Source organism: Xiphophorus couchianus, chromosome 18 (genome assembly GCF_001444195.1).
Source record: "Xiphophorus couchianus chromosome 18, X_couchianus-1.0, whole genome shotgun sequence".
Taxonomy (NCBI): Eukaryota; Metazoa; Chordata; class Actinopteri; order Cyprinodontiformes; family Poeciliidae; genus Xiphophorus; species Xiphophorus couchianus.
The window spans coordinates 19637148-19653648 of record NC_040245.1 but is presented as its reverse complement, the minus strand read 5'-3'; the positions used below and the strand labels follow the sequence as shown (position 1 = coordinate 19653648).

Here is a 16501-nt window from a genome sequence, read left to right as displayed (position 1 = left end):
TCTTAACTTTTCTTTTCTAGTAATTTCTACATTTATTTGTTTGCCAGTAGTTAAATATATAAGAGAAATCTGCTTTAACTAAATTTATTATTTATTAGTTTAAAATAATACAAGAGTATCCAAATAAATATGAAGTGATTTATACTCAAGGATTATAATCTCTTACCTTTTTTAGGATGACAGTCCTGCACACAGTCCTAGTATAACATTTCTAAACATTTGTCACCAGCTGGATGTAAAAACGTCCTTAATTAAAGAGTGAAAATTTGTCTAGTAGTGTATAAATCTTTTAAGAAATAATTTTATGCTAAGCTAAAACTAAATAGTTATATACACACATGAAAAGACATAACCATTTTCTTCTCATTGCCTCATATTTAGGAAATATTTTACCCAATTGAGATAAACAGGAAATGTCTGATTTAATATCAGATAAAGACAAAAATTATGTACTTAGAAGGCCTGACTATTTGCAGGGGTGGGATCAAATTTGAACGTTTAATGTATTATTCTAAATTGTCCTTAATAATAATACCTCTAAATATAAAAAGACTGCAAAAATAACACAAAATTCTTTCTGTGAATTCATCAATACACTTGCAAAATTTCTTTTTAATTGCCTCAGACTAACTTTCAACAACAAAGTAATTGGCACACTCAGCAGTCCCCCATTTTATTCCATTTTTGGTACAGTTTCACTGTATATGCACAGTATATGCGGTAATCAGTATCTCATGCTCAGCCACAGGCCAAACCAGGACAAGAACCTTAAGGGACGCCTTTCTTCATCCCATGTCGAGTCCCACACAGCATTATTGCTAGAAATAAACAGGAAAACATGTCCAAGAAGTGGCTTGATGGAGGTAAATAAATACAGTCCAGAAGAATCTATTTGAGACCTAAACAATGAGAAAGTATAGAGGCATTGCTGCTTAGAGTAAATCTATCAATAATTATGATTTGTATTCTTCTGTCAGCTGAGATTTCTCTTAATATGTTGTAAAAAGTTGGAAATGATCAATCCAGGTTTGGATGAGTCACTGCACCTGGAATATTAAAAGAAAAATCCTAGATTTTAAAGTGTGTTGAGATCAATTTGTGCCAAACTAGAAGATGTAGAAGAAAAATGTTGCAGTAAGAGCGTCTAAAAGTCTAACGTCCGCATATTCTATTTTCAGTGCAACAGCTGTCTTGGAAAAAACAAAATAACAACCAGAAGATGGGTTAAGATATTTAGCAAAATAATTCATTTTAACTAAGACAGTCCATAATGAAACATAATAATATTCCTATTTGCTTAAGGAGTGGAAGCAAAAGAACAAATCTATCAGACAAAATTACAAACCAAACTCAGAAGGTTAGATTATTACAAAATATAAAGGTAATTCCTTTTTAGCTCGTTTTAGAATATGTAACCTTAAATATAAATACAAATAATTAATCATCTATTAACATGTTGTATATGTGTGAAACGTAGTGCTAAACATTTAACTTGGAGATTAGGAAGTAAACAAATCAGGACAGCAGCAAAATCACGTTTGACGTTAATAATACAGAAAATTCAGAGCATAACACTGAGAATTACACACAGTAAAATGATATATATTTATAAATCCCAAACTGAGAGAAGAAATGTCTAGTTTCCACCCTGCCCTGCTTGTTTTGTCGTTTACAAATCCTCTGCTATAAGGCTGCAACTACGGAGGAGTTACTTTTTAAAGATTGCCTTCTTACAGTCAGCAGAAAAAAAAAATCCTAAAAGACATAAAAAGAAAAAGTTTTAATTGAATTTATATTTTAGTGGTGTAACACCAGAGGTGACCACCTCCTCATTTCCAGACAGAGACGACTCCTGTCCTCCTGGATATGTACTGTCTTTGTGAAGATTTCTAACAGTAAAGAGACACAAACGAGTAAACCAGCCTTTAAAATGTACAGACTCCTTAAAGACAAAACTCTTTTGTTTGTTTGTTCTCCTGAGGTCAAAAGAAAGTCCAACACAACAACAACAAATGAAGTCGCAGTTCAGCAGACAAGCCACACCTGAGGAAGACTGGGTGCTGGTCACTTCGCCCCATCGCCGTTTGGTTCAGTTAACGATTTAAAGTGGTTCTGTTCATGTCCACTGCAGCGCAGTTTGTTTCTATGAATTCAATGAACAATGGAGTCATATAAACAAAGGTCGCGCAGACTTTTTTTTTGTTAGATTATTGGTCATAGTCATAGGATTGGTCTTATTTGACTGGATCAAATGGAAATCAGAACCCTTTATTTGAAGTGTTACATGGCACTGTCATATACATGACATAAAACCTGTCATGAATATGAAAAAGTCTTTACGAATGTTTACAACTGTTGTCAGGAAGTGTCATTCGGTAATTAATGACACTTTTAAGGCAAAGTTGCACTAAAAGTTGCATTAAAAGTCCATTAAAAGTGTAATGGACTTTTTAATGACATTTTAATGCAAAGTTCTATTAAAATTTGCATTAAAAGTTCATTAAAATACTTTGCATTAAAAGTGACAATATTTACCAAATGACAACATTCACAAACATTCATGAATACTCCTTGTTTATGACAGATGTTATGTCATGCATGACAGCGTCATGCTTATAAGTACCTTTTTTTTGAAATTCATATTTATAAAATATGTGATGCATAAAACTGTCTGACCAAATAAAGTCAGTAAGCTTATCGCGGTGGCCCTCTATAGTCATACCTTGGTGGGCACCTCTGAGTTTGGGTTACCATGGCAACATGGCGAAGGGGAAACCTGACCCAAATCTCATGGTCCAACAAGTCACAGCTGAGTGCTACCTGAATGTGGCCTTGTTCTGTAAAGTTTCAATCCAAAGAAAAACCCTGAAGATCAACAAGACAGACACTGAGGCACAAGTTCAGCTTTTAATCTTGAAAACTGGAGTATTTTCCATAGCAAAAAAAATATTATTAAGGATGGAAGAGTGGCTTTTCTTATTTTAAATGTAAATTTTTTGCATGTGTTAATGTTTGCATTGTTGGAACTACATCTGATTCTTTTTGTTTTCTAAAATTTTGTTTTCTCCAAAGGATCATTTGTCTGTGGATGAAAAATTAGAAGCAAAACTCAAGAGACAATCAATTTACCTAAAGCAAGTCTAGCACACTATAGACATGTTTCAGAAATACTATAGAGATATTGGAAATTCAGTGGTTTTTACTTTTTATCCATCTTATGCTGGTGCAAAAAAATTTACCTGAAACCGCAGTTCTTTTTCCCCCAGTGTCTGACCCAAATTAATGACAGATTTAATGTTAGCATTTCACCAGCCCTTTGAACAACCCCTGAGAAGTTTGAAGTGATTATTTTAAAACTCAGATGAGTTTTTATGTTGAGAGAAAACTCCAGACATTTGAGAGGAGCAGCAGAAAGAGTCTCCAGACTAGCCTGCTGACAATTATGTCACTGTAGTGATACAAGAGAAGTAAAACATGTGCTGATTCTTTGGAGAAAAGTGAGACTTTCAGCTGTTTCCATTCACTTCTGCTATGTTTTAGACAATTACTGTCGAGCTCATTATTTAAACAACTGTCTTTCTTCTTTATGAAAAAATGGACATTAATCTCCACTTGAACGCCTGAAATTTTTACTATTTTTGCTTTTATCTTGGCCAGACATTGCATGATACAATAATACTTTTGACTTTGTTATGTATTTATTTTTTACTTTGGACTTGTAAATTTAACACAGGTATCCTGAGCTACAAGCCTGAACAAACCTGAGAAGAAAAAGTTGACAAAAATTTGATATATGCCCTTTGCCTCTGAAATGAAATGTGCTGTTGCAAGAATATGCACATTTTTCAGAACATTTTTCAGCTTAAACATTTTACTTCTGAACTATTTTAAGTAAATGGTATTTGGGGAAACAGAGTTGTATATCTGAATGTGCAGTAGAGTCTGCTAAAAAGGCCTCACAATTTCTCAAATAATTATAAACTGTCATTTTTCACGTGCTATATTCTGCTCATTGTGATTAAAACACACAACCGCTCTGCTCCCACTCAGGTATTTTCAGCTGCGACTCAGTCGGAGGACACAAACACTTGGACACGCAGCCTGATTTATAGTCGGCCTTGGAAGATCTCAGTTGACTGGGCCCAGGTCAAACTCACCGTCTTTACAAATCAAAGCCTTAAAATTAAGGCTCCACAGTATGCAGAGCATCTAACTGCAGTGTAAACCTAAGTCGTGACACTCACTGACGTTTGCAATGCAAGTTATTTTAGGATTATATTAAAGATTATTAGAAAAGTACTAGCAGTAGGGGTAAGATAATTAAATAGCTAAAACCAGTCTCAGTAATAAGTCAGTCAAGGTGCTGAGTAAAAGTTAATAGTATTAACAGTCTGATGGAAGATAGCATACAGCGGTAAAAGCAGATATGCTCAGACGCTAATCTGCGTTGGTCTGGGCAGCAGGGGGCGCTGCTGCTGAAGACATCAGTCTGGTTGCTTCATCGTGGACCTCCACCACTCCTTCCCCACCTCCTTCCTCCTGGTGGTCCCTCTCCAGGCCCAGAGGCGGCTGTCTTTGTGCCACAGTGTGTCTGGACCGGGCTCTGTGCCTGCGAGGCTGCAGGAAGAGCGCTGGGTCCGGCATGGCTGTGGGCTCCGCGGGGCCCAGCACTTTCTCTATGGGAACGCATTCCCGAGCGCGCTCCACTCTGGAAGACACCCTGATGTTCTTACGCTTGGGTTTGACCACAGGAGAGGACGGGGAGGCTCCTGGGAGGGGGGAGTTCTGCTCGGCTCCGAGCTGGACCCCCTGGCTGCTGGCTCTGGCCAGGAGTCCCTGCCTCTGCTGCATCCTCTGGTGATGCAGCTTCTGCTTGGCAGCGTGCAGCTGGAAGGAGAGGTATGCCGCCGCCTCCGTTTGCTTCTGAAGCTCCGTGTTCAGGACGGTGGAGCAGTGGCTGCGCCGTTTCAGTTCCTCCAGGAAGTGACGCTCCTTTTCCTTGAGATTGGCTCTGAGGGCTCCCACCAACGCTCCTTTGTGACCCAGCTCCTTCCGGAACTCTCCCAGAGTGTACTCCTGCTCGTCCAGACGCGTTTCCAGCTCCTTGCAGCGAGCCTCCAGCATCTCCTCTTCCTCGAGTAATTCTGTCACAGAAGCAGAACAAATATGAATGTTTTATAAATGTTTAGTGCATAAATGGGGCCCTTTCACCCTCAAAGGCTCAGATAAAATCAAGCGCAGGACCGGGCAACTACTGTCTAGCCCTTATGGAAAAGTGACAAAGCAAAAGAAATCAGTGAAGAAAAAAAAAATCCAGAAGAGGTTCTGTTTAAAGATAGTGATTGGTCATGTGTTGGATACAGATAACATGGGGTACTCTGGTAAGATGACTCAGTAATATTAGCAGCCTGAGCTACATTCAAGAGTTTCAGGTCTAAGCATATTCGTATGTTAGAATGATGCAGTCAAAACCTTAATATATTTGAGAACCTGTGACTTTCACAATTATGGGTTGTTTGTAGTTTTGGTCATTTGATATCTGTGTTATTCGTGTTTTGATAAATCATCCTTGTTTCTGTCTTACTTTAGAGCAGTTCATTTTAGTCATTTCAGCGACTTTATATTTATTTATGTCTTAGGTTTAGTTGCAATTAGATTTATGTTACCCTTCTCACCCGTTAGTGTTTACTTCTCCTAGGTCCCCAGAGTTATTTATCTCTCCCTCAGCCTGCCTTCTGCTCTTCCCTCACAGCTGCACCAAGTTTCCCTATTAGTACTCATCTGTTACAGTGTTCAAACTACCAGTATTTAACCACCTCTCCTTCATTCACTCCTCGCAAGATTCTCCTAGTATCTTATGCACTCCAGTTGTTATGGTGTAAAACACTTTGAGCTGCTTTGCTGCTGAAATGTGCTATACAAATAAACTTGACTTGACCTAAAAGTGATGTCTGAGAGACATACTTGGATCTACTCAGTGCTTGGTCCACAATAGAAAGATCTTCTCTTAATGAGGTCTGTCTTGTAAACAGAAGTTCCTCAATGGGAGGTCGAATGATTCAACCAGTCTGCTTCTTTCAAACCGAAATGGTGATCCATAGAAAGCCGTATCTGTTGTGGGACAATGCACTCCATCTTCTGCACTAGAAGAACTTCAATATCTGTTCCGACCGTTGAACAGGAAGACTTTTGGTGCTATTGCTCCAGGTCTGATGCCACAACTTCTGCCAGCTAAGGTGTTGTTATTGTGAATGTGACTTTAAAAAAAAAATCATTTTAACTGAATCTCAGTTGGATTTAGATCTAGACTTTTAGTAGGCCATTCTAGCACTTAGATCTGGTTTGATTTAAGCCAATCCATTGTAACTCAGGCAGTATCATTTAGGGTTGTTGTCCTGGTTGGAGGTGAACCTCCCCTCCAGTCTCAGATGCTTTGCTGTATTTAACTGCATTCAACTTCCCGTCAAATCTGAGCAGCTTCCTCGTTTCTGCTGAAAATAAAAATATCCACAGCATAATGCTGCCACCACTGTATTTCACACCGCACCGGATGTGTTCACATTGACGCTTGATTTCTCTCACACATATTCTGCATGTTGCATATAATTTCTAATCCTTCCTGTTGGATACTTTCCCTCTATCCAGAAACCAAACACAATGGGGAAATTATTATTAAGTCATGACAGCCTTGTATTTATGGACATATTTTAATTTGTTGTCCAACAACTTCTATTGTAGTCCCTCCACATGACAGGACGACTGGTCCACCTAATAAATATTGGGAATCACCACTATATGTGTATTATTCTCAACAGAAAGCCCCAAAGTAAGACTCATCTGCTGTCGGTTTCCTGCCAAAGTTAGGTCTACCATGTTGTGCTGCTTAACTTGTCTTTTCTGCGGACAACCTTTGAGCCATTTCAGTACCAGCAGGGAGAGGAGGTTCAGGCAAAAAGCCCTGAGTCAGTGAAGTTCAGTGAATCTGCTGTGGATCATTGTCCTGCTGCCTAACCCAAAGCGGGCTTGAGTTTCCTCAAGCGTGCAATGTGAGGCGGAGGTGAAGTCAGACGTGTGCAGGTTGGTAGCGAATGAGCAACAACTTTTAACTTCCTACAAGTGTTTATTAAGCTGAAGTAAAAAAACAACTAAGTGCCAACTTTACTATATGTTACTAGAGAGTACACAAAAATACACACAGAAGAATAAAAGTATGACTACTGGTCATAATGAGGCAAGTGGCGCCACCATGTGGTGATGCACTGCATTGCAGCAGAGGGAACCGCTAAAAGCAACAGAGCAGGTCCACATCATCACACCACCACCTCCCTGCTTGAATGTTGATAATATGTAGAATACAAAACATTTAGTTAGTTTTTTTTGTCAGATAATTTTGATGAATCATGCTCCAAAACAACGATGTCTGCAGTTAAATAATTAAGTGCATTTGATGGGGACGTTTTCTTAACGATGCAGATGAATCAGCAGTAATCTGTTGGGATTATTACAAATTACGTCTCAAATTACAATGGTAAACACACAATCTTCTTCCTACTTATTTTTAAGCTGAATACAGTTTTATTACAAAATGAACAGGGATGACTCAGACAATATCTTGTCCTTACTGTATGTATAGTTAATGTACATATTTGTGTATACTGTATGTGGCTGCATAAATTTTTTGTTCCTTTTTTCAAGGGTACAATATGCATTTTTTCTTCTAAATGGCTTGAAATAAAGCAATACACTAAATTAGATCCAAATACATTTGCCCCCAGTTGAAGACTAGGTCGTTTTTGATATGACTTGATACCTAAATCCCTAGAAATTAGAGATGGCGTGCTTTCTTTTTTATCATGGCTGTAATGCTATCTGACCATCTTTATCCTCCCCTCCTCCACGTCTGTCACCGACCGCGTCCTAACTCCCCAGCCCTCTCCTCTCCACCTCACGCTGCCTCTCTCCTCCCACTTCTTCCTCTCTCTTTTCCAGGCCTTACATCTGAGTAAAGTCTGTAAGCAGACACTCCCACTGGGACCTCCAGTAGAAACTGGAGCAGAAGAAGAAAAAAGGGAAGGGATCGATTTGTAAGGCCATGCTGTATTAATGGATTGAGGGATAACCTGCCCTGGAAAAAAGGGATCTAATGGCTGAGTAATGCACTCAAGCCAAAACCCACTTCTTACTCCAAGCAGCCACACTCACTCGCCTTTTGACTCCTCTTTCTCCTCTCTGTGTCTAATTCCATGTGACAAAATGGAGCCTCTCTCTGCAGCCACAACTGGACATCAGCCATGAGGCCTGGCTCATGTGTGTGTGTGTATCTCACACTCTGGCAGAGCTGTTGCAATTATTTTCACACAACAAATCTGCACATATGACCAGTGGAATAAAACATTCATGGCCTGCGAATGCTTTGTTAGAGGTTTCTCTCTCTTAGGGATGCAGGGACGACAGGGATCGGTTCCCCTGAGGGATGGAAGGGGCGGTCAGCTGGATAAATGTTCATCTGTCTTTGTGTCCTCAGAGCAAAAGGTAGAATAAAAATCCAAGAGGCAGCAAATGTTCACACTTCACTCGTTACAGGAACAGGTTTTAGTGCATCTTTCGTAAATTTTGTGTGATAGAATAATGCAAAGTTGCGCATAGTTTTGAAATAATAATAAAAAGACTAAATGGGATCACAGAGATTTATTTCTCTCTTTTTATGCCCTGAAATCTACATTTGTCTGTTTTTAGGTTTCATCACTTCTCCATTGACTTGTGTCTAACCAACAACGATCTACGGTCACTGAATACTCTGCTGTTCCACATCCCCAAGTGAGTTTCTGCTTCAAGCTCCAATTATTATACATAAATTCAAAGCAGGTGAAAAATGTCAACTCATCATATGGATTTTGATCTTGGGTTGTTAAAAGTAGTAAAATTGGTGCTGCCTTTTTTGCCAGACTTCACTTTTAAAATAGATTTCAATTTCAGTGGTAATTCCCAGGTTAAATGAAAGGCAAAAAATAAAAAGAAGGTTCTTAGCAACATGATCCTGCCTATGCCGTTTGGTACTTTCTGTTCTGGTGACTGAATATAAATATAAGCCACACTACAGACTTTTATTTGTACAAAGCAATGCATTTGTTTACATCCTCATAATATGTACTACTTTATTTGGATACGTCACAAAAAAACAATAAAAAATACAATAAGGTTTGTGATTTTAACCTGACAATGTGAAAAATTTAACGTGCACTAATAATTTTGAATGATAGAACAAGATAAGGTTGAGAAAGACGTTTAAAACCAGTGGCACATACCAGGGCTCCTACAAACTTTCCATTTCAAACTTTCCATATTTTTCAGACTTGATCAAGAGTTTTCCGTCAGATTTGAGGGGAATATGTGCAGTTAAGCATTAAACATTTGCATAGTTTGGGTAGTTTGATTTTGTAATCTTTATTATGAAGCTACCAGGGTTGAAACTTATTTATTATTCAGCAGCGTAGCAAAGTGAATCTTTGGTCAACTAGAATCTCTAACACATAAGAATGGAACTGAATTATCAAGAATCAAATGCAGGTCCTCTAAATGACTGGGGTCAATGATGCAATCCTTTAATTTTAATTTTTTTAATAGGAATTTCCAAACCAAAGACTAACAATAAAAAAAAAAACAACCTTTAGATCTAGTTCAAAAACATTAAAATGAGGCCAAACAAGCTGTGGAAAGCCCATTTTTGTTCTTTAAAAATGTGTGTCAGTAAGACAAACTACAAGTCATCAGTGTGTTTGACAGTGAAGGAGCAACTGAAGTCATCATCAACGTAAAGGGTCGCTTTGTTTTTCATATATTTGGGTTTCTGACTTTTAGATAGGAACCAACATTTTACCCATACTCAATTTTAACCTTTCTGTGCTTATCCAGAATATGAAAATTATTAAATCAATCCCAGACTTTTCCAGATCTTTCAGAAAGTGCATACCTATCTGTGTCCTGCCTGGAGGATTCGATTTCCTCTCACTCGTCAGCTCTGAAATGAGAGAAAAACAAAAATAGGCATCACAGAGACGAATCATATCTTGTTTTATTTATTCTGTTTACACTCGCCATTGAACATATGTTAGCTGCAGTTTATAGCATATTCTCAGAAAACTCATGAATAATTTACTCAAAAGAAAATGTGAAATCATCAAAAACTGCATGGAATAGACTTGGTGGAGCCGTCCCAACATAATCTATTAAAAATGGTTACAGATTACAGTGAAATCAATACATATTTAAATAAAAAACTGGTGGCTCAGGTTCAAGAGGAAACATAAAGAAACAGAAACCGTCCACAAGCTCAGCATTTAGCTTTCTGCTCTGCAAACCATGCTGCATTTAACAAAACAGCTGACGATGCTGCACAGCCTGGTCCCTAAACAATTAAAGTCCCAACATAAGCCTGCATTTCATGCAAGCCATAAAAAAGCAACAGGTAACAGGTTGCTGAGATGGTTTGGATCATCACAAGGCAAGTTGTTTAGTGATGAAGAATCTTTTCTGTCCTCGTAATGCCTCTATAGAAACATCAGGGGTCGGGTGCTGTGGTGGCACAGGGGCAAAGCACAACCCACGTATTTAGTTCTCGTGGTCGCAGGTTCGATTCCCGGCCTGGTGACATTTGCCGCATGTCTTCCCCCTCTCTTATTACCCTCTTTCCTGTCAAACTACTTTCAAATAAAGGCCACTAGAGCCAATAAAACCTTTTAAAAAAAGAAACACCAGGGGTCAGTTTGGTCTTAAAGGAGAAGACACACATAAACAGGATTGAGGGATTTTTAGTTTGATAGCCCCAGATCTGTGACCAATTCATCTGAAACTATCAGGTCCTAATTTAATGCTGTATTAGAAAATGTTGAGAGCCTTTAGAAAAATCCTAATGGCTTATGTAGAGGGCGACTAGTTTCTCTAAGATGCTTCATCTTTGACCCAACAGGTCAAATTATAATCAATTATAATATGGTTGGAAATGACAGACTTATAAATTATAGTCAGAACAATCAGAGTATTAGGGGCATTAAGGGGGCAATTTGGACACATTAGTAAGAGGACTCTATTCAGCTCAGAGTTTTTGTCAGAAGAAGAAAATGTTACTTTTATACCTTTATCATACACTAGGTAATTTGAAGCCATTTGTAGAAAAAGGAGAATAAAATGACACCAAAACAGGAAGTGCAAAAATAGAAAACTGTTAAAAAGCCTTTTTTTTTTACTAGGAAGTTGCAGGAAATACAAGTAATCGTTTCAGTTCTACTTAGAGCAGGAGATTTACCAATGTTGATAAAAACGTGGAAATCATTCTCATCCTCTCAGCCTTGAGCATGACGCTGAGCTATATGGAAACAGATCTTGTCTGGGATAGTTCTCTGGGGCTTGTCGTTTCCCACATCACTGAAGCTCACTTGAATGCATCACGGTCTGTAAACAACCTGTTCAGCCCTTTGAAATCTCCTCATTTCCCATTTTATTAATTCAGGGGGTGCAAACACCTTTTTATCTGTGACAAAACCAAAATAGGATTATTATGATCATATTTGCTATAATTTTTTTCAGGCACCCGACTACTCTGCTTGCGTTGCTCATTTATTAGTTGCCAGTTTTACGGCTAAAGACAGCTTGACGTAAAAAGCCGTAGGAGGATTGCTGCTTGTGTCTGGCCCGTCAATCAGCGTGTCATCATCAGACACCTGCTCAGCCAGCGAATCTGTCACACACTTCAGCTCAAGAGTGGGGGGACAACGACTGGCTCATTTAATCCTCAGATACGTCTGAACGTACAGAAATATTCCTGTAAGAGGAAATATTTAAAAGAAGATATATTAAAAATGTATATTTTCAGGCACTAACCTTCCAAACCGTTGAATTTCTTTGCTAGATGATAAGGATAGGCCTGTTGCAGTAAGCAATAAATCAATTAATCGCATGATAAATTCAAACAAACTCAAACCTTTTTTCCCTTTTCTCTCTCTTTTCACCAAAACTGGATGACAAACGTCTTCAGTTTGGTGCTTTGGTCTCAACTATCCCTTTTTTTTTAGGGATAATTTTGTTCACAGAGACTTAATAACTCATTTTATTTGCCGTTTCGTTTTTTTAATTTTAGATATTTAAAGAGATCCAGTGTTAAATGCTTGTTAGAATTTACAGTTTATTGATGTTTCAGAGTGAGTTGGTGCATTATTATGCCAATGCCATTATATTACTTAAAAATGGTCTCAAAAGAACAATATTATCATTTATCGCAATAACTTCTGGGACAATTAACCATCCAGACACCTTTGTTATTGTGACAGGCCTGGATAAGAACTTATTTATTTTTGTAAATCGTTGCATTTATTTCCCATTTCCCGTCTCTTATCCTCATGTCACACCGTTTTTTTCCTCCGCTCTGCAGCTGGCAAGAACAGAGACAGAGGGGGAGAAAGAAGAGGGAACAGCAGCAAAAGGGAAAGTGATGGAAATACTGTCAGAAAACTTTTCAGCAGCTGGTTTTATAGTAACAAAGACCTGCTGAAGAGCCTCAAAAGCACCAATTTCTTGTTATACTTCTGCACCCTCAACACAAGGCATTTATGCAGCCAATTCATTAACAACATGCCGATAATGAGGAAGGACTGAAAAGAGAGCATTCAGCACATTGCAACATCCAGCAATGCTTTGTAGGTCAGCCTTATCTCCAGCAGCCCATAACTGAGCATTTAGAGGTTTTCTGTATCATCGATTCTGCCTTGAATGCCGCAAAGATATCCTGAAGGACAAACCTACTGACACAGACAATAAACATGCACTAAAGCAGGGGAGGGAGGGAAAAGACCTAATTTAAAAAAGTGAATTAGCTTGTGGCTGAAGGAGACAGCAGCAAAGAGGCATTTATGCTGACGAGAAAATTCAGGAAGCAATAAAAGGTCAGCAGTAGAAAGACGCAGCTGATGCTCACAACTTGCTCGGCTCAACCTTGCAGCAACCTTCAAGGTGGCAGATTAGTGAACTGGCTGAAAACACACATTTCATGTGCACACATTAGGAAACGCCCCCTTCATAAAACCTATTGTATATGTAGGTGTGCATGTACATGAGGAGAGAACGAAGCAGTGGGTGGTGGGAGGGTTTAATTTTTCGGGGGTGTGTGATGTCACCGGTCCAGCTGCGCTGACCAGATGTGAGAGCGCCGGGCTACAGAGCGATGAAGGAGGTCGTTTTCAGCACAGCTGGTCACCCTGCATGGCACAGAGCCATCCATCCATCTCTCTCACGTAAACACACCAACCCTTCCCCCCCTCTGCTCTGCCTGTGTCTGTGCACCACAATCCTTTTTTTTTTTTATGGATTACTGGAGCTATGAGATTAATGGAAAAACAATTACCCTTATATCGGCAGACATATTTTACTGCATGTCTGGCAACATAAAAAAAAAAAGACAAGTGTGTTGCTTTTTCTTTCATGGCGGGACAAAAAGCTGTCTTAGTTTCTAAAAGGGTTAAAACTGAGTTAGGTTTGATTAAAGGTATTTTGTGGAGACAAAAGCAAGAAAAAATTATTTCAAGGAATGCCCAAAAATGAATAATATCTCCATGAAAACGCCGTAAATCTAAGGATATGGGAGCATGCTTGCATAGAAGACGAATCCATTACTCTCCAAACAAGAAAGCAGAATGATGTCATCATTAGCCTCTGTCTCAATGTGACTCATGGTGATGTGGTCACTTCAGTCAAACAATGGCTGCTTTCTTCTATTAGAGTTAGAAGCTTAATGGATTATAATAAAATATCAAAATGAGTTTTTTAAAAAACAAAACAACAACAACAACAAAATGAAGGAGTTTATATTTACTGGCCAACTCCTGTCTTGGGGAGAAAGGATTAATAAGTGGAGTACTTCCTGATTAGTTAATAGCTGTGGTCACTAAGAAGAAAATACAAGGGATGCTTAAAGAAGATTAACAAAAGAAACCTTTGACCTGAGGCTGAGATCACAGGAAATTAAATACGCCATACTGAAAAATATTTAGACATTATCAAATACAAAAAAAAAAAATCACTTCCTAAACATGTTTCTGAAATTATCTTAATAAACAATAAATCTAAAGTAATAAAATTGAATTCGTGACACCATTTCGGCAACTAGATTCTCGCCATATTCGTGTCACTGGGATGTGAACTCTATAAGACATCTACAGCATTCCCACAGCAACGTTACAAGTATCGTTTTGTCAGGTGAGTTCTTAGTGTAAACTGGAGCAACATTATAGTAAAGCCAAAAATTATTCACAGTTTAACGTGACCGTTCCCGTTAGAAGCAATATTAGTGTACTGAGGTGGCCCAGTCAAAGTCCAGACTTGAATCTAATCTTTGCTAAAGATTAGGGTGATGCCAAGAAGGCCTTTCCACGTCACCAAATACATCAGAATACCAGAAGGGGATAGGAAAAAGTTTGATAATCAAATAGTAAGAAGGGTATAAATAATCTGCAACAAGCTATTTACATTTTTTCCTAAAGCATAATGTTTTTAAAATTTATACTCCTTTTACATGAACAATCGACCAAAAGAAAAACTTTGATTTAAAAAAAAATAATTTGCCACATAAAGACATGCATTGAAATCCAATCTTTATCTAATCCACTTTAATACAAATAAACATGAATCCTTTCCAAATTATAACATTTTTATGCTAGCAACACAGAAAAGGTAAACATCAGTTTGCAAAAGCAACGTTCAGAATCAAACAGACATTCCTGGAGCGTCAGGGTTCCACAAGCAGCTGCATGCTTCCCTCACCTGAGCAGCGTTTCTGCAGGGAGAGGATCTCCAGGTGGAGGCCGTGGAGCAGAGTAAGGTGCTCCTGCCTGAGGAACGCCACGCTCCTCTCCACGCTCTGGATCTGATGAGAGAGGCGGCTTTCCTCACCCATGGCTGCAGGAGTCTGCAGGGACAGAGGGAGAGCAAATAAGAGGCTGACTTTCTTAACTCTGTGAAGCTCAACAGAAGAAAATCAGTTCAAGCAAGGCCACGCTGATGCTATAAATAAGGTAGTAAAGACCAGCGGTGCTCCAAAGGGGGCACCTTACTTAACATGCAGGGTTTGTGTATTTTCCAACATCACACCAACACTTTCTGTTATTGTTTGAGTTTTGGTGCTCCAAGGTGAGTGACCCCCATCTGGCCACCCGTTCAGAAACTTAGAGGCGCCCCTGCTAATGAATCAAATTAGCAGAGGATGCAGGCAGCTCTCCAAGAAAGACTCTTGCTTACCTTCAAAGTGAGGCTGACCAGGTTGACTCAAGAGGAAATGACACAGACGCGTTACAAAACGTCCTGTGATGCGGGCATGCCGCTCTCCGGCGCTGCTCCAAATCCTGCGGGATGCGACGTTCACCCAAACTCCTCTCATCTGAAGCGATAAAGCGCTTCCCAGCGGCATGTGACGCCGTTTATTTAGAGGAGAGAGAGGCTGCGTCGGTCCTCCGTCTATCCTCCGACAAAGCCGCTCCTCCTCGCAACGTCCGCGCCTCGCTTCGCAGGGAAGAGCGTCGATCAAGGATGGGACGTAGGACAGCCTGGCGGTGCGCAGTCCATTATTAATGTTATCATTGTTGTTTCCCAGGATGCCTCTGCTCCTTCTTCACCCACGGAGTGGAGCACAGAGCCGCTGGATGGAGCTGGGAAATGATGAAAACAAGCCGCCGTGATCAGAGCATCGTACGACAGAGCGAGAGGGCCAGCTGATTGGAGGAGAGAGGACCTGACAGCTGCGCGTCAACACGCATCAGGATCAATATAGGAGGGCAGAAACAGGAAAGTTGTCCCTCAGAGAGCGATAAACCGAGCAGTAAAACTTTGTAAGAGAGAGAAAGGATTATTTTTTTGTTTCCCACAAATAGAGCTGATATACGTGTCAATCCCTTTTGGGTCCACGGGCTTGTTTTTTTGTAAAGTATTTTTGCATAACTAGGTTTTTTTTGTTGTTGTTTTTTTAATTGCCAGTTATTTGCGTATTGATTGGACCTAAATGAAGACGAACGTAGGCGGCAAGTTGATGGTGAGATTTTGATGGAATAGTAATAAAACGAAGATTTGCAATAAGAAGAAGAAAGAAGGAGAATACTGGGAGCCAGAGCAGGAAGGAGCACAGACCAGTGAGGACCGAGAGGAAGAGAGGTGTCTAAATACTGGCAGAGTTTTGCTGGATGGACCGCATACAAAGAACAAGGAAGGCGTACAAGGAACTGAGAAATCAAATCTAGAAGAAAAAATTAAGCTAAATAAAATAACCAAGAGCAGACTGAACTAGAGTGAAGCAGAAAAAAACTGTTTTTTAAATGCCTTCAGACCTGTATATTGAATGGTTTCCAGCTATAGTCAAAAATGTTTTTATATGCACTATAAATCTACGAGCATATGAGCATATTTATTCTTCTGTTATTTTTCTTGTTATAAAAATAATTAAATTACTTGAGGTGAAAATTTTGAG

General features: G+C 39.2%; 1 protein-coding gene across 1 annotated transcript; it reads right to left on the bottom strand.

Annotated features, from left to right (window-relative positions):
- Window positions 1-592: 592 nt before the first annotated feature.
- Window positions 593-16501, bottom strand: ccdc92ba (coiled-coil domain containing 92Ba). Its single transcript, XM_027999286.1, has 4 exons — window positions 15283-16501; window positions 14809-14953; window positions 9971-10018; window positions 593-5144 (listed from the first exon to the last, which is right to left on the bottom strand). The coding sequence occupies exons 2-4, from the start codon at window positions 14939-14941 to the stop codon at window positions 4438-4440; spliced, it is 888 nt and encodes a 295-aa protein (XP_027855087.1). The 5' UTR covers window positions 14942-14953; window positions 15283-16501; the 3' UTR covers window positions 593-4437.

What these genes read in the sequence shown, in the direction of transcription:
- ccdc92ba (XM_027999286.1), bottom strand. Translation starts at nt 14,941, where the DNA reads ATGGGTGAGGAAAGCCGCCTCTCTCATCAGATCCAGAGCGTGGAGAGG. An exon ending in CCTGCAGAAACGCTGCTCAG is followed by an intron (nt 10,019 to 14,808) that starts GTGAGGGAAGCA and finishes CTCTCATTTCAG; the next exon opens with AGCTGACGAGTGAGAGGAAA. An exon ending in TCCAGGCAGGACACAGATAG is followed by an intron (nt 5,145 to 9,970) that starts GTATGCACTTTC and finishes CTTCTGTGACAG; the next exon opens with AATTACTCGAGGAAGAGGAG.